The sequence below is a fragment of the Triturus cristatus genome, chromosome 3_1 (assembly GCF_964204655.1).
Source record: "Triturus cristatus chromosome 3_1, aTriCri1.1, whole genome shotgun sequence".
Lineage (NCBI taxonomy): Eukaryota > Metazoa > Chordata > Amphibia > Caudata > Salamandridae > Triturus > Triturus cristatus.
In genome coordinates this window covers 391,982,186-392,003,999 of record NC_140583.1, presented here as the reverse complement: position 1 = coordinate 392,003,999, position 21,814 = coordinate 391,982,186, and the positions used below count along the sequence as shown (strand labels likewise).

At 46.7% G+C, this 21,814-nt stretch overlaps 1 protein-coding gene across 2 annotated transcripts in view; it reads right to left on the bottom strand.

Moving 5' to 3' along the window:
* The window catches only part of MYO5C (myosin VC), a 1,024,918-nt gene that overhangs the window by 826,467 nt on the left and 176,637 nt on the right, over nucleotides 1–21,814 (bottom strand). For both annotated transcript variants that reach the window (XM_085644174.1, XM_085644175.1), the window contains exon 4: nucleotides 3,532–3,676. In XM_085644174.1, the coding sequence (XP_085500300.1) occupies nucleotides 3,532–3,676 (145 nt within the window). The remainder of the gene's footprint in view (nucleotides 1–3,531; nucleotides 3,677–21,814) is intronic.

Below are 21,814 nucleotides of genomic sequence, written 5' to 3'. Positions count from 1 at the left end.
GAATGGTAATGTTCAATCGCTGAAGCATATGTAGAACTGCAGAGGCATCACAATGTTACTTAATTTCAAATAATATGCCTGTGTTAGCTAAAACCTAGTTCAAAGTGGAGAGTAAAATACAGAAATTGTTTATAATGGCTTCCAGCCCACCCAAGTAACTGTCACAGTGCTATAATAGAAGTCACTTATTGTTTTAAAAAATACTTTCTTACATATACCAGAAAAAAGAGATACGTTGGACCCACCACACACACAACAGAGATCTGGCGCCAGGCGAATTGCAGGTTGGGTTGGGCTAACACCCTTACCAGGGTAACGCCACTATGGTACACTGCAAAATTAGGTATGCTGTGTTATCAACAGGAGTTTGATAAGTGGGACATTATCGGGATCTCAGTAGTGAAAGATCTGGTTAAGAAGGGCTCAATCGTTAAATTTGAGGAGCTCCAGAGGCAATACCAAATGACCAGAGGGGAGATATTCCGATACATGCAAATAAGACATGCCTTGCAGGCGGCATTCCCAGACCTCGCGGACATACCAGAATCATCACCGTTAAAGGATCGCTTACTAGATGGCCCACTATATTCCAAAGCCATATCGCTAACGTATAAGAAACTTAGCAATAATATGCCGGATAGTTTTGGTAAACTCAGGGAACAGTGGGAAAGAGACGTGGGGTCAATAGATGAGGAAGATTGGCGGTCGGCTCTTATGTCCCCTAGAGAAGCAGCCATCACGCTTCAATTTAGGTTAATACAACTTAGGATTCTACATAGGTCCTATATGACTGGGATAACCTTGTCCAAAATAGGCGCACGATCGGATGACCTTTGTCTGAGGGGTTGCCAACAGCCAGCCACCTTCTACCACACTATCTGGGACTGCCTGGCTATTCATCATCTCTGGGATGGAGCCACCAACCATATACAGAACGCACTAGGTAAAGAAGTTACACTGACACCGCAAATGGGATTATTGAACATATGTATGCAACTGACCTTACCGAAATTGAACAACAGTTAGCGACGTTAGGATACACGTTGGTAAAAAGAGAACTGGCAAAGGGATGGGAGAGAGAGAGACTCCACCTTCTATTGTTCAATGGGCGAAAGAATTTGACAGATGCATGGTAGCTGAGAAAGAAGTTTTCATAACCAGGGGTTGCCCCCAAAAATGGGACAGAAAATGGTCCAAATGGAATACCTATCGTTGTGACATCTGCATATCCCAAATGGTAGAGTTAGAATTACGTAGGAATTTAAACAGGGATGTACACAATTAATATAATTGTTTTGATGACCTCTGTGCAATGTATTGATGATATGAGTAACCAGTCATTATTAATCGGCAATGTTTCTGTGATTTTCTTTACTTCAATAAAAAGAATAAAAAAATAAAAAAAATTCTTTCTTAGATCATAAATATAGCATGTAACTGTCAGCTGTGGATATTAGAAGGTTTTGTAAAAAGGGTTGGGTTAAGTACCAAATATGTGCATATTAAATTGCGAAAGACACCATTTAAAAAATAAATCCCTCTATTTTATAGAGAGTTTTTGAGGCATGGTCATCCCAGTCTTTGAAATGCCTGAATGTATAACAGTTCCCAGTGGATAACGTTATCTGGGTTCCAGTAAGTGTAAAAATTCGAGTCCAGTTATCTCACATTGTTGTGCTAATTCTAAAAAAGGGTGATTCAGGGAATCTCTTTCATTACATTCCTATTCTCCTTCTAGATATGTTCTGGAAACCACATGGGAGGCTGCTAGAGGAGCACCTGCACACAGAAATAGTAAAACAATGCCTCTTAAACATGACACAAGCAATTTTTCGAAAGGGGCCGGATACAATGGATCTCAGTTAAATTGTCAAATGGGGCCAAAAAGCAAATTTTTTTCAGAATATATGACAAAGTGCATAACTGGCCAAAATAAATAATTATTTGATGTGAGAGTTTGCAGTAAAGGTATTTCTTTATCTTGGGGTATCCAATGTAGAACCTGGGGGACCGGGCACATGCAACATTTTCAGGATAACCATTGTCTATGTAACTGAGATACCCTTGGTTCCACGTAAATTTAGCTAATAGGAAAATCCTCAAAATTGGAAATGTATCTGGCCAACCTTAACTTACACTAAGCATTCTTTGGTTACACCCTATCGAAAAAGCAAAACCAATGGGTTACATCATTTTGAAATAGCCTCACTCACTCTACTCTTCATTTCATGCGCCATACAATGCTTTAATAAAATAATATGGGAATCACATGCTCACAACTGCTATTGAGACTATTAAGTGGAAGGAAACGAGGTAAGGCTGACATCTTGTGGTGTTTGTCCCAGTTCAGGCCATGTGAAGCATACAGCTAGAACAACTGCTTCTTGGCAGTCGTCTCACTCCTAGACTCCATTAAATCCTTTTTCCATCAATTCACCTAACCTAATAATTGTTTTCCTTCCAAAACATTACCCTGCTCTTAACACTATAACTATGGGAGAACTAGATATCTATTAGTTTCGTGTCATCGGCTTGCCCAGATTGACTCCTCAGACGAATTACTTTTGTTGCCTGCAAGTAGTATGTGGCTATGGACGGCTCCTGTGTTGCTCCTGTGTGGAGCCTATAGAATACTTATTCTGGCTACCTATACTCAGTGCACACTGTGGGCTGCTCCTATGTTGCTCCTGGGTGGACCTTAAACAGCATTTGTCAATGATGCCTGGCTGGATTCTGTGGAGATTTACACTCTCAGGGCCAATAATAAATTCATGTAAAGTGCACACATTTCATCTTTCACTCCTCTTGAATGAGTACATGCTAAGGTGCACTGACCTATGTCCGGATAAGCGCATCACTTTGGTCACACAAACACAATAGCAAAACACTCCTCGTATAGGTCACACTATAGTTCAACATTCTGCCAGCCAAGCACTCCCTCGTGCTCCAGCATGCAACCCATCTGTTAATGCACTTGGGACATCATCAGCAGTATGAAGCACTTTATAAAAGCAACTGCAATATAACACAATATAGTGCAATTCAATGAAATGTTACCCAAGAAGTTACTGATCATGAACAAATCAACATCCAGTATTTAGGCATGTCCATCTACTCTTGCTTAATTTAGACATCATGTAGGGAGTGTGCCATCATTCAACGAGGTTAAAGAAGAGAAACAGGGAGGCAGGCCTATTGGGTATTGCAGTCTTTCAATCCCAGGCAAGCAGTCATACAGCTTTATGGAATGTATGGTCATACTAGAGGTTATTTCTATCTAATACTTAATAGTTTCACTGGATTTGTTGTTAATGTCGTTTGAGCGCCTCTTTCACACCCTGCTTAAATTCATAATTTTATAAGAAGCTGATTTCAAAATAATTGCACTTCGTATATTTGGTAATTCATCGTAGATTGCACTGATTTATTATGTTATGTGGCATACTGCAGTGATTTACCAGCGTCTAACTAATTAAAATGCGCCCTGTATTTGGAGTAAAATGAACATTCTGCAATGTTGTCTTTATATACCTTGCCATTTGCTTGTACGCCTCCTCTGCCACAGCAAATATATGTGGATCCATATCACCCATATTTTGACCACTGTATGCATGGATAATGGCATCTCCATAGATTGGCAACTCTTTGTATGGATTAATGGCAACCAAAATAATTCCTGTTTCGAGGTAAAACACAAATACATATTAACATTTATGTTTTGTACAAATTACAATTATTTAAACTTCTGCATTAATTATTGCCACTAGTAAATATTCTTTTGTTTTCTGATAAAATCCCAGAACGACAAAATGTTGCATCCAATAAGTATTCTGTGCTGATAGTTAATTAGCTGACCTATGTTTATTCACTCTCCTGCAGACTGCACATTGGATTACCATAGCACAAGTCTTGCAACTTGTAAGATGTTCCTCAAAGTAGAATGTCAGAGGACAGGTCAACATCTGAGGACAGGTTTACACAGCTTTTCTTCAATGGTTTAATCTCACTAATATAAATTGTTCCTCAGGATTTTCCAGCACAAGTACTTTCATAGAAATTAACCAAACTTTTGAGGTTTTTGATTACTGAAAGAGTGTGTATGTGGGAACGGTCCTGTTGCATTCACTTCTTTAGCAAGTGGGTCTGTAGCCTTCCTTCGGGGACAAGCATTCGGGTTTAAACAAGCATTTGCAATGCAATAGGTCTCGCACTTTAGAAACTTTGACCTATTGGCAATGTAAATGAAAATGCCTTTTATTATTACAGGTTTTTTAAACACAAATAAAAGGCATTGTCATTTACAATGCCAATAGCTCAAAATCTCACAAAGAGACCTATTTCATTGCAAATGCTTGTTTTTCATGTTGTGGACTTCTATTCATCATGTCCACTGCTGCAAGAGGAGACACTGGCTGAGATTAGTAATTCTAGCTCCAATATCTCCTTCACCAAACTCCTGGCTACTCTTACTAGGGCCCCATGTATATAGCGTGAAGTATTTTGTTTCCAATTTCTGAGGTCTACTTGTGGACCTTCTGGAATCCTTCAACTATCTATCCCATAACCCCTACATGACTCCTCTGGTCCTTTAACATGTCCATTTAGAGTTTAAGCAATACACAAAATAACTCAAACAACTACATAACTAAATGAATACATAATGGTGGCAGATATGTAACACAAATGGTTCAATGTCAGGTGTTAGGAATGCACTGAACGTAATATGCTAAAGAGTAACAAAATTAAATTGCTGACAACCATAAGGCAATGGGCAGAGTGGGTCTGTGGCAGGAAAGATTCTATGGCAGGACCGGAGGCTCCGATTATGCTTTTCCTTTCTCCGCTTTATTATTATGTAAAACTCACAGCAGCCAGAAAAGCAGAACAAGAGTGAACTTATAACCAGAAATAGGAAAAAACATCCTTTGGTCACCAGAAAACAACTCGAAAAGTTCATTGCGAAAACATCAACTCCCATCAGTCCGAGGGATAACCCAGCGTCCAAGTCCTTTCACGCTGTCCATGACCCTTAGAAAGCTCCTCCATTCCGTGAAGCCCTCCTCTTTCTTCGCTGCTGGGCAGCCAGTTAAGTCCCTTACTTGTTTCTCTGGGGATTTGTCTGTTTCTGAATGCTTTGACGCTTTGGTGGTTATATATTAGGAGCTCGCTTGTGTGTTTAGATTATTGTGTTGGTTTTTCCTTCCACAGAGTCCCTTTACGGCCGCGGGAGCGTTTCTTTTCGCTCCTTTCGCGGCCGTCCCACCTGCGGCGGCCTTTGCTGGCCGCTAGGGGGAGCCCGTGCGTCTCGTTGCTCTCAGCGCGGCTGTCTCTTCAAAGGGAGCCGCTGCGAGAGAACCGAGTCCGCCAGAGCCTGTCCCCCTGCCGCCTCACCAAGACGCCCTTCGGGGTCAGTATTGTCCCGAATTTTCCACATTATACGCCCGCGAGGGTCTGTATTTATCAGCGGAGGTCTCCGAGCCCCGTTATCGCCTGAGGGCAGGTTTTGGCACTTTTGGTTGTCAGCGCGCTGGGTGGCGGTGTGGCCTTGTCAGGTGCTGAGGGCCAGCGCGCTTGGGGTGTGTGTGCCACCCACAGCGGCTAGGCCGCGCTTAAACCCTTGCAGTTCCTGCGATCTGCCCAAATTCGTCCTGGCGCTGCCAGTACACGTCTGCCCTGCTAAACACTTGTCTGTTGGTCCCAGCCTGCACTGTTGCTTACCTGTTACAAGGTTCCCAGCTTCTGAGGGTACGGCATTGCCTTAAAGTATCTGGAAGCGGTATGGAGCAAGGGAACTATTATGAGGAGGAAGAGGGGACGCAGTACTTACCTCTGGACGACGATTTCTATGAAGCGGTAGATAGTTCTATCTTTAGGTGTGTTAGTGAGGTGGTAGCCCCAATGGAAGACCGCCTGTCTAACCGCATAGTAGCGGAATGCGCTAGGTTGGCGCAGGCCTATCGGGGGGATCCTTCTCCTGTACCAGGTCCTTTACCTGAGGAGGTTGGGCCGTTCCCCAAGAAAGTATGTAGGGAGGGCGCCATGGAGGAGTCGCAGGGAGTGGACAAGGATGCCTTTGAACGCTTGAGGCAGGCTTTCTTGGCTAAATCCAGTCCACCACCTTCGGCGCCTCCTCCACCGTCGGTGCCCGCAGTTCCCACCGCCCCCCCCTCGCCATCCCAGACTGGGGGTTCCCCGGCGGATACCGATGATGAGGAGGGGTCTTCGCGTTCATGGCGTCCGGCCAGTTCCAAGGGCGCATTGCCCCAGGATGATACAGGTATGTTGGATCCGGATGAGATCATGCATCCGCGCTCCGCAGCCTGGGCTCCGGGGGACAAGGTGGCCAAGTTCGTGGCGGGACGCCTCCGCAAGCCTCTAGAGAAGGAAGCACGGGGATGTCTAAGAGCGGAGTGTCCGCGCCCCACTTTGGAGGGGAAAGTAGCCCTTACGCCAGAGTTAGACTCGAAGATGGCTACCTTTCTAGCTAAATATGTGAAGGACCCCCGCAAGGGTATAGACCGATCCTGGCGATCGTGCCAGGATAAGCTTCTGGATGCCATAGGTCCTATGACCAAGATTCTTGATATGGCGGAGGAGGCAAAAGTCACGGGCTCTATTATTTCCCCCGAGGTGCTTTCCAACTGGGCGCAAAGGGCGATAATCTTTCTGGGAAATGCAAATTGCGCCCTCTCAACGGAACGCCGCCGTTCATTACTGATCAAACTCGACCCAAAACTGGGCGATTTGGCATCTTCCGAGGCAGGCGCGGTGGCTCAAGGGGGCCTCTTTGGGGATCCCTTTGTGAAAGAATTGGGAAAATTCGTGGCCACTTTCACCTCCTTAGATAAGGCCCAATCCAACATTAAAAGAGTTTTCCAAACTCGTTTTTCCCAAGGGGCCGGTCGCGGGAGGGGCCGCGCGACCGGCCGTGGCGGTCAGCAAACTAGTAACAGGGGACAAGGCTCCGGGCGAGGGCAGTACAACTCCTCGGCCAACTACAACAACTTCTACCCAACTAGAGGTCAACGCTTCCGGGGCCGTGGTGGCTTTAAGAACAATTCCGGCGGAGGCCAATCAAGCGGTGAGTGTCATGCAAGCGGAGCACGTGCGTATAGGGGGCCGTTTGGCGGCCTTTCAGGACGCTTGGGCGCAGCTTACGGCGGATGCTTGGGTCTTGCAGACTGTAAAGGGATTTCACGTAGAATTTTACGACTTGCCTGTTCAAACGGAATTTCCACGTCCCATTGTTTTTTCCGCCCCCGATGCGCAGCTGATCGACGAGGAGGTATCCGCCCTGCTCGGGAAGGGAGCCATCTGTCGAGCAGCTCTGCACCCACACGGTTTCCTCAGCAATATTTTTTTGGTCGAGAAGACCGATGGGGGGCGGCGTCCGGTGATCAACCTCAAGGAGTTCAACGGGTGGTTGGTCTACCGGCATTTCAAAATGGAAGGGATCCACCTTCTTCGAGATGTACTCCTGCCGCACGATTGGATGGTGAGGCTAGACCTCAAAGATGCGTATCTGGTAGTTCCGGTCCATCCTCCCCATCGCAGATTTCTCCAGTTTCTCTGGCGGGGCCAGGTGTACGAGTTCACTGCCCTTCCGTTCGGGCTTTCTTCCGCACCTTGGTGCTTCACAAAGGTGCTTCATCCTGTGATAGAGTTTTTGAGGGGGCAAGGAATCAGGATGATTGTATACTTAGACGACATCCTTCTCATGGCGCAGTGCCCCCTGAGGCTGACGGCTCAATTGCAGCAGACGGTTTCCCTCTTGGAGAGCCTGGGGTTTGTCATCAATGGGACGAAGTCGGTCCTAACACCAACGCGCAGTCTGGTCTTTCTCGGTTTCGTCGTGGATTCCGTTCAGGCCTCCTTGAGCCTCCCATCTCGCAAGATGGCCAAAATCCGCCATACTTTGCGGCAGACCATCTCCAGACCCCAAACCTCTCTCCGTCAGATTGCCCGGGTAGTAGGACTTCTTTCCTCCTCCATCCAGGCAATCTTTCCGGGACCCCTTCATTACCGGGCATTGCAGCGCCTGAAGGCGCATCATCTCAGAAGGGGGCTTTCATACGACCAGGCAGTCCCCCTGTCGGAGGAGGCCAAAGAGGAAATGTCATGGTGGTTGACACACATGGAGGCCTGGAACGGCCGTGCAATCTTCGGCTCGGCACCGGATTTGGTCATAGAATCGGACGCAAGCAGGTCAGGATGGGGTGCCCGGTGCGGAGATTTTTCTACAGGCGGCGTCTGGTCGTCAGAGGAGCAGAAGTTGCATATCAACGCTTTGGAGCTTTTGGCGGGTTCATTCGCTGTCCGTTGTTGGACCAAGCGCCAAGCGACCGCGTGTGTGCTTTTGAAGATGGACAACGTTTCAGCGGTCCGTTATGTCAACCGACTGGGAGGTCCCCGGTCCCGGACCTTGGCGCATCTCGCGAAGGAATTTTGGGAGTATTGCTTGGCACACCAAATTTCGGTGACGGCGGAGTACCTGCCGGGCCAGGCCAACCAGGTAGCAGATTGGCATTCCAGGCATCTGAGGGACTCCAGCCTATGGCAGCTGGATGTCCTGGTCTTTCAGTGGTTGAACGGCCTCTGGGGCCCGTTCTCGGTGGATCTTTTTGCGTCCCGCCTCGACCACCAGCTCCCACGCTTCTTCAGTTGGAGGCCCGATCCGCTAGCGGAGGCCACGGACGCGTTTCTCCAGGACTGGAGCCACGAGAACGGTTATGCCTTCCCACCGTTTTCGATGGTGATACGAACGGCAACCCGGGTCCGGCTCCTGGAAGCGGATTTAGTGGTGGTGACGCCTTGTTGGAGGTCTCAAGTTTGGTTTCCAGTTCTTCTGGAACTTTCTTGGGATTCTCCAATCCTACTCCCCCCGCTTCCTCATCTCCTTCTGAATCCGCAAGGGGAGCAGCACCACCTCATTCGCCAAGGATCTCTCCGCCTCATGGCATGGAGGCTTTCAGGAGACGCTGGTCGCTCCCAGGCCTTTCGGGATCGGCTCAAGGTCTCTTGTCAAGGGCCTGGGCCGACAGTACTTCTAAACGCTATCGGTCCGCATGGACTAAGTGGATGCGTTGGTGTCTTCGACGGGGTCTTGATCCCATGGTCGCAGGCGTCGTTCCCCTGTTGAATTTTCTGGCTGAATTGGCCACGGAGGGTCTGGCTTACCGCTCTATTAACGCGGTTCGCTCGGCGATTTCTGCAGCTCATTATCCGGTAGACGGAGCCCCGATCGGGGAGCACCCGTTTGTTTGTCGCCTCTTGCGGGGTATCCGTCTGTCTCTTCCCCCGGAACCGCGCTACTCGGTCCTCTGGGACGTCAATTTGGTCTTGATTCTTTTCTTATCCCGGCAGCGGAATAAGTATTTTTCCTTGAAGGAACTCTCCGGTAAGCTAGCCATGTTGTTATGTCTAGTTTCCTGTCGCCGGGTTTCGGACGTCCGGGCGTTGAACGTTACGGCACGAACCTTCTCCCCGGAAGGGGTTACTTTTACGTTGGGTCGACGTACCAAATCGGATTCAAGGACTATCTCTTATCCGGCTTTTACGGATGCGCCCAAACTGTGTGTGGTAAATTGTCTAAAGACGTATGAGGACATGACTCTTGAATTACGCCCTCCGGGCGAAAGGCAACTGCTTATTGCCTTGAGAAAACCGCACAAAGCTGTCTCCTCGCCCACGATAGCCAGGTGGGTGCGGTGGGTCATGCAAGAGGCGGGTATTGATACTAAGCAGTTTGGAGCGCATTCGGCCAGGGGCGCGATGGCGTCTAAGGCGTTTTCTTTGGGAGCTCGCTTGGAGGATCTTATGCGAGCGGCAGATTGGTCTTCCGATTCCACCTTCAAGAGGTTTTATTTTAAACCGGTGGTAGATGTGGCTCAGTTGGTGGTAAGTAAGCTTTGAACTAGCATAATCGGAGCCTCCGGTCCTGCCATAGAATCGAAATTTGCCTAGCAGGGTAACGGTAAGTTTCAATTCTATTAAGGACACGGAGGCGAGGATTATCCCTCCCGTTGCACGATGGTGCGAACCCCCCCGTTCTGCTGTAAGTAATCCAGTTTCCAGTTTTCACTCAGCTGTTGATTTGCCGCTTTGAGACCTTCTTATGGGATGTTGTGTTGCCGGCTGGGCCGCGTAACCAGTAGTAAAGTCTCGTGTTTCTTTACATGCAGGGAATGATGGAGCTAAGCAAGATCAGTGATGTCCAGGCGTGAATTGCGCGAAGAAAGAGGAGGGCTTCACGGAATGGAGGAGCTTTCTAAGGGTCATGGACAGCGTGAAAGGACTTGGACGCTGGGTTATCCCTCGGACTGATGGGAGTTGATGTTTTCGCAATGAACTTTTCGAGTTGTTTTCTGGTGACCAAAGGATGTTTTTTCCTATTTCTGGTTATAAGTTCACTCTTGTTCTGCTTTTCTGGCTGCTGTGAGTTTTACATAATAATAAAGCGGAGAAAGGAAAAGCATAATCCTCGCCTCCGTGTCCTTAATAGAATTGAAACTTACCGTTACCCTGCTAGGCAAATTTCGATTCTGCATCAGCAGGCAGGATGGCAATCTTATGTTCAGTCATTGTCAGTAACCATTCACTTCTTACTATCCGGCAGGGAATGTGCATGTCATTGGTAAGTACGATATAGTGCAAGGTATGAGGCAGACATTTACCTTGGGAAGTCAGCGAAAGGGTAGGACATTGTAAGAGGGGTTGGGAAAGCAAGACCGCCTCCCAATTATTTAACAAGGAGACGCCTGATGAGTGACCTTCCTACAATGAATTAAAGTGCTGTTGCAATATGCCTACTGCCTGTAACCATCAAGAATTAAAATAACGTTTGATGATAAAGTGTCATGCAAATCACGTCTCTGCTCACTCGGTGGGTGCTGTTGAGTGCATCACTCACTTACTAAAAAGTCCACCCCCACATAAAAAAAGCGCCAAAAATAACATGAAACAAACAAAACCTCTTAAAGGTCCTGCTTTTACAGTGAAAACAAACTACCGCTGTAACTAACCTATGAGCCTTCAGTTTGCTAGATTTCCTAGTTAAAAATAATTAAAAAAGGGTTCAGCAATGTTGGGAGACGATTCCTCTATCTGCCAAACTTTGTGTATCGTTTATATTTTTTTGCACTTCCATATAGCACAAACTGGACCTGAAGGTATCAGAGCGCTTAACATGAGCAGCATTTGCATTATACAGACGGACATATTCATTTTTAGGCATGTGGAGGATTAAGTGATTTGGGCAGAATCACAGGAGGTTTGAGAACACGCCAAGACTCAAACCAGGCTTCCCAGCTTCAAAGTCGGCCACCCTAGCCGTTAAGCCACATCGCTTGCACAACAACCTCTACCACTACAACACTAACCTACTTTCTACTAAAAAGAGGCAGGCCACCAAAGAGTTAATCCCGAAGAAGAAAAGTGTGCATTATGCTCTAAACCTGCCTCTCTTCCTAAATCCTCTTTGTAGCCCGGTGTGAAAAACAGAAACCAGAACGATTACACTGATTTTAGAAGGGATGGTCATGGTCCAAGATAAGCCTGAGTAGAGCAGTGTCAGTTTAAACCTGACACTAAGAGACAGCGTGGGGATAACACTCGGTTCACTCCCACTGCCGCTAAGGGGGACTTCATGTGATCGCCTTAGCGGGATGCCCACATCCTCCTTTCTTTTTCCCAGACAGATCTCGCTTTCATGCTCCCACGGTCTCCTCTCCTGACTGGCAATGGCCAAAGCAACCAGGCTACCGGCACCAAAGTCCTGTAGATAGGAGGGGGTGGGGTCGAGGGATACTCAGCTTCCCTTCGCAGTCCCAGCCCCTCTGTCTCGTTTCTTCGTTCAAGTGAATGGTGATTCCGGTTTCGCCTGAATATCTGAGCCCCGGTTATGCTGGTGGCTGCAGGCCTTGCACCTTTGGTTTTTCCTGCTGGTGTGTGAATGAGGCCTCACTCCACAGCTTCTATGCAGCTGCTGGCTGTAACCACTCACGCTCTTATCCACTCTGTGTTATTACCAGCGCACTCGGCAATAGTCTTTTTTTAGTACCAGAAAGATTGAAGGCAAACACTAACCACCCTGTCAGAATTTCAACTTCTGAACTTAAGATTCCATGTGGTTTACAGCCCGGCCGAAAGTGGGGCCTCAGGCAAGCATGTTATGGAGGTGCGTTTCAAATAACACATCACAATGTTTTCACACGCACACAAAGTTAAATATTAGAACACATGCACACTCTCATTAAAGTTCCCACAATAAACATTATGCATCAGTGCCGCGCAATGCACCCGAATGACGTTTTAGTTTGTCTAACCTTTTTTGCTCACAAATTTAAAAGATTCTTCCTTGTAAAATGCGCATCGCAAAAGCATGTCCTGGAGTGTGGTAAGTTCGCAAAACTTGCAACCAAATATTTAGGTACCACTGCGCTGAACGGCAGCAGAGAAAATAAAAGTTATAGTGTGGTAGCCAGTGAAAAGGCCGCTGTGATGAAGAAATAAAGCTGCAACATTTAAAAAAAAAAGTTCTCTAAAGAAAAGATGAAGAAAGTAAGCGTAAGGAGACTGTGGTTGGCCGGTGCTCCTAAACTTTGACTGGAACTGCCATATGGGCTGCCTGAACAACTGATGAGGCAGAAAAGAAGAGTGGCGTACAAGTGGTCCAATGATAAGTAGCAGGCAGGATTTCCCTCCGTGTAGTCCTTACAGCAGGTCTTACAGACAGCGCATGTGCGCTGCCAAGGCTCGACCTAAAAAACATAAATAGGCTGTAGTAATGGGAAAGTCAGGATGTTTGAGTTCATCACCATAACCACATATCAAATCCTCAGTGGCTGTCACTCCTTTTATTTTTTTTGCCCTTCAGGATATCAAGGGTGATACCAACACCCAGTAAAGAGGAAATGGAGGGTGCCTCTATGAGGCCACCCCTTTCTCCATCCATCTTGGGATACTTCTCTTAGGCTGTAACTTGACAGTGGCATCTGAAGGTACATGCTTGGCTCTCCCCAATTGCTGCATCTGCCAGGCAATTCTGAGAGATGTTTTTCTCCTTGCTCAGCATCAGGGAGAACTCCATCCTTTTGTTGCGTTTTCTAATCATCTGCTCTTCTTTGGAGCCTTCTCATGGCCTCCAGGTGAGGTCCAATCCAGGCAGTCTCCTGTGCACCTCTTTATTCATGATCATGTGTGGTTTGGCAACCATTGAGTCTTGAAGTGCCTGTCCACTCTTCTTCTTCTTGAGTCTGCTGGCTGCTTGATCATAGGTGCCAATTTTTCATTAGACTTATGTATTACATTTGTAAATGTTTCGTGTTTTGTGTGACATTTCATTGATTAAGGTGTGACACTTTGAGTAACGCTATCATTAGTGCCGAAGACAGTCATGTCCATGTAAGTAAATTAATTTCACAAATAACTCTAATAACTATGGTAAAAGTGCAGTATGAAGCCCTCTTTAAAATAAGTTATTATTATAGTATGAGAGCCATTTTCCAAATTACCAGTTTGTGCCCCATAAAAAGACTTTCCGCATTGATATACAGTGTGCCTTTTGATTATGTGGTTAGAAATACTGAGTGCAGATACGCTTTGAAAATAATTATTTGTAGTCATATCAAGCATAGGTTTTTCTTAACATTATGGGATTGGCTGTACTGTAAAACCAGGATTACAAATATCAGAATGCAAAGGAAAAACTTGGAACAGAACAGCTAGTCATGCATGGATCTTCGGAAACATCACAGCTATGCTCATGCTGCTATATCCATTGCGTGAACTGTGCCTTTCTTCCTCCAGGTCTGCCGCTCTTCCTGCCCACGTATTTCTCCACCACAAAGGGGGTTTCACAGCCTCCTTCCAGGTCTGCCGCTCTTCCTGCCCACGTATTTCTCCACCACAAAGGGGGTTTCACAGCCCCCCTCCCTGACTTGCATTTTAATGGCCTTGCACTGGCCCAGATACTTCTCAAGGGCAGAAGTGATGATCAGTCTCTTCCCTATTGATCACTGAAGGTTTTTAGGTGTCCGAGACTCTAGGTGCTAGACTTTGGATAACAATTTACACAGCTGGGACTAGTATTACACATTTTGAGGTTAAGACTGAGGCCCTGGAAGATGGACTGATCTCAAGATGCTACGATTTCAAAATTGTCATTAACTCTCAGAGAACTTATTCTGATGCAGTTGCTTTGAGTGAGGTCCATGATCCAAACTGCATGGGTTTAATTTAGGAAAAAAATAACATTGGGCAAACAAAGTGAGATCTGTTAGTTTGGTGTGACATGGTGCTGTCCGCGGTTCTAATCTTTCACATGGAATTTAGCTTTGATACTTAAGTCCAGTGAGGGGTAAGTGGGCTGCGCAGCATTACTGGGCACTGGTGAGGACATCCAGCCCAACCTCCAACAAAGACAGCTGCAGGCATTAAGGGCTGGGAGCGCGCTGTAGGACATTTGGGCTTTGAGAGACAGCAGACCAAAGGAAAGTATGTTCCCCAGGGACATTGGGGGATGGGTTTAGAGGCGCAATCTAGATGACTATGTGCCTTGGACTATATCCGTTAAAGGATGTAGTCCAAAGGATATATACTACGCAATTTTAGGGATGCCACCCACCATTTTATGGTAGGTGGCCCTTAGCCCAGCATAACACTTTTTCTTCTTAGTAGTGTTTTGTGGTGCTATGTACTGCACATCAGTGTATTTAGGGTAGGGTTTAGAGCAACGTGGTTTGTATATTTGTTGTTACCTGTGAGTTAATTTACAGCAGTTTATGGCGCCATGGAATATCATACGGTCAAATGGCGCTCCGGCTGCTATACGAAGCCGTACCTCCTGGTCGATGGTGGTGCACCCGGAATGACGGCGCAGCTGGTGAGGCAGGCGTTGAGTGGAATAGTGGCTGCATTCTGGCCTCTTCTCTACCAGCAGAAGCCTGGGTGAGTCTTAGGGGCAGACCGCGGATGCGCGGAATGCCCCGGGTAGTGAAGGCGGGCCGGGCAGGGGCCACGGCCCATGAGTGGCATAGCTAAGAGGGAGCGGGAGGGATAAAGCATCAACAAGGATGGCCGGTTGTGGCCGAGTCAAGGCTGGCCGAGGGCAGGGCAGCACGCAAAAGCTTGCCTTTAAGATCACGAGGTAGAAGAGGTGGGGGAAGGGCCCCGAGTTGCACGGAGCTGGGGCAGGAAAGCCATACTGAAGGGGGTGGACCTGGAGGACAGGTTTAAAGCACAGGGGTATTTGGGTATCAAGGTGTAGAAAATAAGTTTGATTAGTCCTGGCCCCAGGGGAGACAGCAACCTTCTGGGAGCAGCCAAGCAAGAGCACACACACAGCCGAGGTGGAGGGTCCAGTGACGGTGTCAACCGGAGTGGATGCCGGGTGCAAGTGGCAATGGGAGTTGGAGGAGGCACGATTGTAGATGGGTAGATACGTCAGGGACACTAGGGTGGGGACGGATTTGAAGTGGAGACAGACATTAGAGGCACCACATAAAGCAGAAGTTGCCTGTGGGGTAGGGAATATGGACAAGGGGACAAACCCAGGGCTAGGGAGTGGTAAAGCACGGCAACGGGTGGGGGGTGAAGGTGAAAAGCAAGGGGATAAGAGAAAGGTAGATGATACAGGAGGAAAGGAGAGTAAGGAACACACATTACGGAAACTCCCCTATGGCGTTTCTCATACACGCCAGTGTATATTGTGAGAAATACCCAGAGAGGAGTGTCATGTTATTTAAATATATGGATGTCATACGCAAGGCCCAAATATCATTTGGCAAGAATGCCTGGTCTCAGTATGATGACAAATTTTGGGCATGCATTGCCTGAGATCTGAAAGCCGAGTAGGGGGATATAGATGTGTACCTCAGGCAACAAACGATGGGCCTGGCCAAATTTAGGAAAAACATATTCACAGCAAGTGGACTGCCAAACGTATATCGTCCCTTCACCTGGGGAGGGGTGGGGACTACTGGTAAGAGCCAGCGAGGCATCCAAGGGGCCTGTTGGGATTCCAACAAAGGTCTCTGTATGAGGAAGAATTGCAGATTTAGACATGTATGCTCCAAGTGCTCGGGGAAGTACACCCTTGTACAGTACTACAGATACGGTGGGGGTAACAAGTCAGGATCCCAGTCTGGTGTCAACAGAATTCAGGGGGGGGGGCAGGAGCACACAACGCAACCGGCCTATGAACCTTTCCCTTGACGTCCCAGCGTACCTCTTGTTCCCCTGTAACTACGGAGGAGCAAGTGAGGGGCGGGGACCTCACCGGAAATGCTCAAATGCCAGTTAAGTTGGTCAGGCACGCAATTTGGGTGGGTTTTTACCCTAATACGGAAGATGCCCACATTCTGCTGGATGGTTTTGCATGGGAATTCATGTTGGGATATAAGGCCCGAGGGTAAGGCGATTGCTAGAAAATTTGAGGTCTGTTCCAGCACATCCACAAGTGCTGCAGAATAAATTTTGGAAGGAAGTGGAGAATGGCCAGTCCATTTGACATATGGCCAATGGAGGACTTGATTGTCTCCCTGATAAGGGTAGTGCCCAAGAAGAAGAAAAGACAGTTGAGACTCATTCAACACCTGTCATGGCCGGCTGGTCAATGAATTAATGATTTAATTTGGGAGGAATTAGCGTCAATGTCTTAGTCCTTGGTGGACGTGGCTATGGCCATAACTGTACAACCGGAGTCCAGATCTTACATGGCAAAGTGCGACATAAAATCAATGTTTCGTTTACTACCTGCACACCCAGAGGATTTCCAGTTACTGGGTATTCAATTTGATGGATGCTGGTATGTTGACTAGGCCCTCCCAATGAGGTGCTCTATTACTTGTGCTCTATATGAGTGTTACAGCACTTCCCTACAGTGGCTTTTCGGGCAAGGCACAGGACCTGGGAAGGTGACACATTATCTTGAGGATTTTTTCATAGTCACGGACTCCGGTTTCCCGGACTGTCAGAGGTTGCTGGTAAGTTTTCAGGAGCTCATGGGTGATGTGGGGGTCCTTTGGCCCCATGTTAGACCTGGCATCTTTTGGTGCGTTTCCCCTGTCTTTTTGCTTTTTAACCTCCTGTTTTGATGGTATGTTGAACTTCGTTTATGTTTTTTAGTGTATCTGAACTTTTCACTGCTATTCAGTGCTAAAGTGTAAGTGCTCCAACTGTAAATTGTGTTATGATTGTTTTTCCATGATTGGCATATTTGATCTACTAGTAAATCCCTATTACAGTGCACTGTGTGTGTGCAGAGCCCATAAATCAAATGCTACGAGTGGGCCTGCAGCACTGGTTGTGCCACCCATACAAGCAGCCTTTCAAAGATGTCTCAATACCTGCCCCTGCAGTGTCTGCAAGCACTTTTAACTGTCATATCGACCTGGCAAGTGCACCCACTTGCAAGGCCTTAACATTCCCTTTTCTTACATGTAAGTCACCTCTAAGGTAGGCCCAAGGTATACCTGTGGGCAGGGTGCAGTGTATGTAAATGGTAGGATATGTGCTGGTGTGTTTTACATGTCCTGTTAGTGAAATACTGCCAATTTAATTTGTTAACTATTAAAAGGCTGCAAGGATTCAGTTTACCCAATATTTTTCACACTACAGGATCAATTGCTAACTCTGCTCCAGCACAATTTTCCTTCAGCCAGGCAAAACTGGAACATGCTCTTGTCTGCTACAAGGCAAGCCATGCCCTCTGCTTAAATTAATTTTGTCACTCTATTCAGCACTGCCAAGAGACAGTGCGTGACAATTTTAGGTCCCTGCAGGGATGCGAGGAAATGACTACCATGTGTTAGTCTAACCTGGGGTGTGGGGCACTTGGCAGCACTGCCTGATTTCTGTTCCTTGATAAAGAATGTCTTCCCTTAGGTCGATTCTCTTCCTAGTTCTCCTGTGCAGGGCCAGACAGGTAATTTATTCCCCTGGGCAAATTTCACTGGTAGGCTGGAGCCCTTTGAGATCAGTCTGAAAGCCCAGGTCTGCTCCTGGTGCCTCTGCCACAGTCTCCAGCATCCTGAGATTATGTGGAGCAGGCACAGGGAGGCTTCACGAGAGAGAGAAGAAAGGGAGAGGGAAAGTAGAGAGAAGGCATTCAGAGAAGAAGAAGAGAGAGAGGAGAGACAAGAAGGGATGGATGGAGAGAGAGAGAGAGAGATTGCTTGAGGATAGGAAGGGAGCAGGAATAGTTGTGATTACTTGCAGGGTTAAGCAGTCATACTAAAGTTTGGGATTTGACACCATGTTTAGTGCTCAATTCTTTCCAGCTGCAGTTGTCTTAAATCTATACCGAACAAGGATTCTGGAAAATTAGATAGGGTGAGATGGTGGTTGCAAAGAGGAAACAAAGGAGTAGAAACAAATCTGTAAATAGCTCTAACAATCCATGCAGAAGGGAAGGTCACACAATGAGCATTATCTGCTGTTTATATCAGACCATCTCGATTTTAAGGAACGTGAACCTCTTCATTAACGATTGGCACAGGATCAGGACAAACTGAGTGCCGTTCACTCAGTTCGAGCTTATTGGATGTCTTGATGAAGGCATTTGTGGTAATGCAAAAGTTCTAATAGGGGAAAACTGCCATTGAGGCTGGAATGCTCATGAGATTGGGACTCTGCTTTGCCCGGTGTAAAAACCAGAAGGAATTCCAAACTTGATTTTTGTGGATTTTGCTTCTTGCAAATCACTTCAAAAGTAACAGCGATCTCTACACTTAGAAAATCTAGTTGCTCACCTAGGTGCAGCGGCGGCCCCTCCGTTAGGGCAGAGGAGTGTTGCCCCTTGCTGCCAGTGCAGCAAAGGTGAAAAATAAAATGGCAATACATTGAATTTATTACTATTTTATTTTTCCCTTTGCCTAGCCCGAGACAGTGTTTGGAGGCAGGGCCACTGCTACTTACTGACAGCAGGGAGTGGGGCTCACTCCAACAGCTTACATTGAGCATGTCACTTTGGCCAGCTGTCTTTCGACGGCCACCTCGACATGCACAGTGTAAACTTCTCCACCCAGCTGTCTGGTTGGAGAGCAGGCACAAGCACACAGTGCCTGTAGGAGCGTCAAGGCTGCCCACTCTAGCCAATCCTGGTGCTGCTCTCATGCCGCTGAATATTATGTGCAGCATTAAAGCAGCATCTGAATTGGTGCAGAGAACTTAACTGTTTCAGCTTCCAGCCCTTAGGGGCTGAAGCAGAGTACAGGAGGAGACGGACCAGCGGAGTGGGTAAGTACTCTCTTTGCTCATTCTGCTCGTTATTTTGCCTCTTTCTGCTCATTTCTGACCTTTATTTTGCCTCTTTCTTATCGTTTCTGACCTTTATTTTTCCTCTTTCTGTCCAATATTTTTTCTCTTTCAGCTTGCTTCTGATCATTATTTTTGCTTCTTTCTGCCCGTTTCTGCCCATTATTTGCCCTCTTTCTGTTCGTTTCTGACCTTTATTTGTTTTCTTTGTACTCTGACCTTCATTTTTCCTCTTTTCTGCTTGTTTCTGACCTTCATGTTTCCTCTACCTGACCTTTATTTCTTCCCTTTCTGTTCGTTTCTGTCCTGGCTCCCTGACGGAGATGTCGCATCCACAGCGACCAGATACCCCAGGAGTAGCACTGCTGAGTTATACAAATGCTTATTGATTGATTGACCAAGCATGATTGCAATCATTTGTTTGCCTGCCACACCACTGTCTGGGGTCACCAGCCGCCACTATGTAAGTGTACTCCATTCCCCAGCATAACAATTTGTCCCATGCCACCAAGTTTGTGCCAAAGCTTCACTCCTTCTGTGTCCATACAGTCACAGGCTTTGAGCAACCAGGCTTGTAACTTTAACCCATTTATTGTGGGGAGCTTCAAGTACAGCCAGAGGCTATTTTTATGATGATCAAAAACCGAAAGCTCCAAATGATTTAAGTTTGATCAGTATTCGAGGGCACAGCTCAACTTCGGAGCACTGATTTGGATGAGAGCAGTGCCAGTGGAAAGTAGGCACATTCTCCTCCTTTCCAATGTCACTTTTTCCTAGGGAATTCCCGTTTGAGGACTGCTGCAGAACCTCGGTGGTGAAGTAAGTTGGGGTACTATAACCTCAATCTGGCTAGGTGGGAAGAACTTCCACTATATACAAGGAAAGAATTTTAAAAAGAATGAAGTCGTACCCAGTAGGCACTAGGAAACGAAATGTAAAAAAGCACTGTATCCCATATCGTCTTCTCGCTCAATGACTGGAGCATTTACCCCATATGTCAAATCCCTGGATCCAGAAACCAGGGCACCTGGGGATTAAGTGAGAAAGGGAATCGGATAGGGGCTTGCCATAACTGGCATCAGGTTGATCCCACTAATAAACCTGGGCCCCAACCAGTATTTCTGGCCCTTTTGAGGAAGATTAGCACCAGCCATTCTGCACCTCTTGGTGGGCCTAAAGGGGATTTACTACCTCCTTGCCAAACCTATGATGGAATAATACCAAATTTCCTCTCCTTTCCCAGTGGAAATGGTTTGACTATTCAGGTCCAGGGTTAGATAAAACTAAAGGAAATCTACAGATACTGGGGATTCCTGAAAACTTAATTTGATCCTAGCAACTTTTCTTACCCAGAATGCTCACCTTCCTATTGGGATGGCTGCAGTGGTTGGGTCTTGGCTGGGCCAACATCCATTGAACTCTACAAACATTGACCATTTGTGAAAAACTAGAAAAATCGTAAAAAGTGTGAATGCCAGCAGGCGTTCTCACCCAGAATGCCCAGAAATGTCAAAATATGGTTCAATAATGAACCAATGTGGGCCCCTCGGCAGTGAGCACTCGCCATATGCCTCGTAATATACACACAGGATGTTGTTCCTAAAATGACCATTGAGCCCACAGTGAAGAGCTACAGGCTGAATAACCTATGGAGTGTCAGAATGTCGAGTGAAAAGGCAGAAGAGAAACGCTCATAAAGGAGAACAGTGCCGGATGTCGGATTCCAGCAGCAGGGATGAGAGGGTGTGTACCATATTGGGCCTAGGCACCAGAAGCATCCTTTTGAAGAAGCAGGACTGGAGTGATTGTGTGGCCCACGATCCATCATAGTCCGCTGTGGTCAATCCTTTAATATGTCGCGGCAGAGAGCGGCGAGGGCAATCTGAGAAATTCTATCCTTGCTAGTGAGAAATTACTGTGCTAACCTTTGTTTCTGGGCCAAACAGCTTTAAATTACTACAATCTATGCGAGCTCAAAGGATACTGCAGAGGTTGAGATGGAACTTTTGCCGATTACATGGATCTTTTTACTTACAATGGCAGCTTTTCTTTCTATAGCGCAGAAGTGGTTTTAACCTGTGCTGTAAGTCGATTTGCAAACAGCTGAAAAAATTGTTCTTCATGTATTTATTTAAGGGTATTTTTAAAGTGAAACAATTACTCCAAGAGAAGCCTCTTGGTGCAGAACATCAAGCTCCCATCACCGATGGCAAATAGGAACCAATCTGCTGTGGATGTGTTGATCAGTTCTGTTCTAAATCTAGGCCTGAAGCTTGCCTGAGACATGGCCAAGAGATGATTACTTTCTACAAAAGACAGTAGTTGGGAGGTGACCACTTTTTCTAAGTATCTGCATTTATCAAGGAGTATGGAAATATTGCTGAAATTAGTACGACCTTTATTGTCAAGCAGAGGTTTTTAACAAACGGGAGTTTTGATGTAATTCTGCAAGGAAGATGGCAGCAAGCACATCGTGAGGGACAAATTAATAATTGTGGTAATAAAGGAAGTGATCGCTTGGTGGATCATTGTAAGTATGAGGCAGGGCCGGCATCGAGAA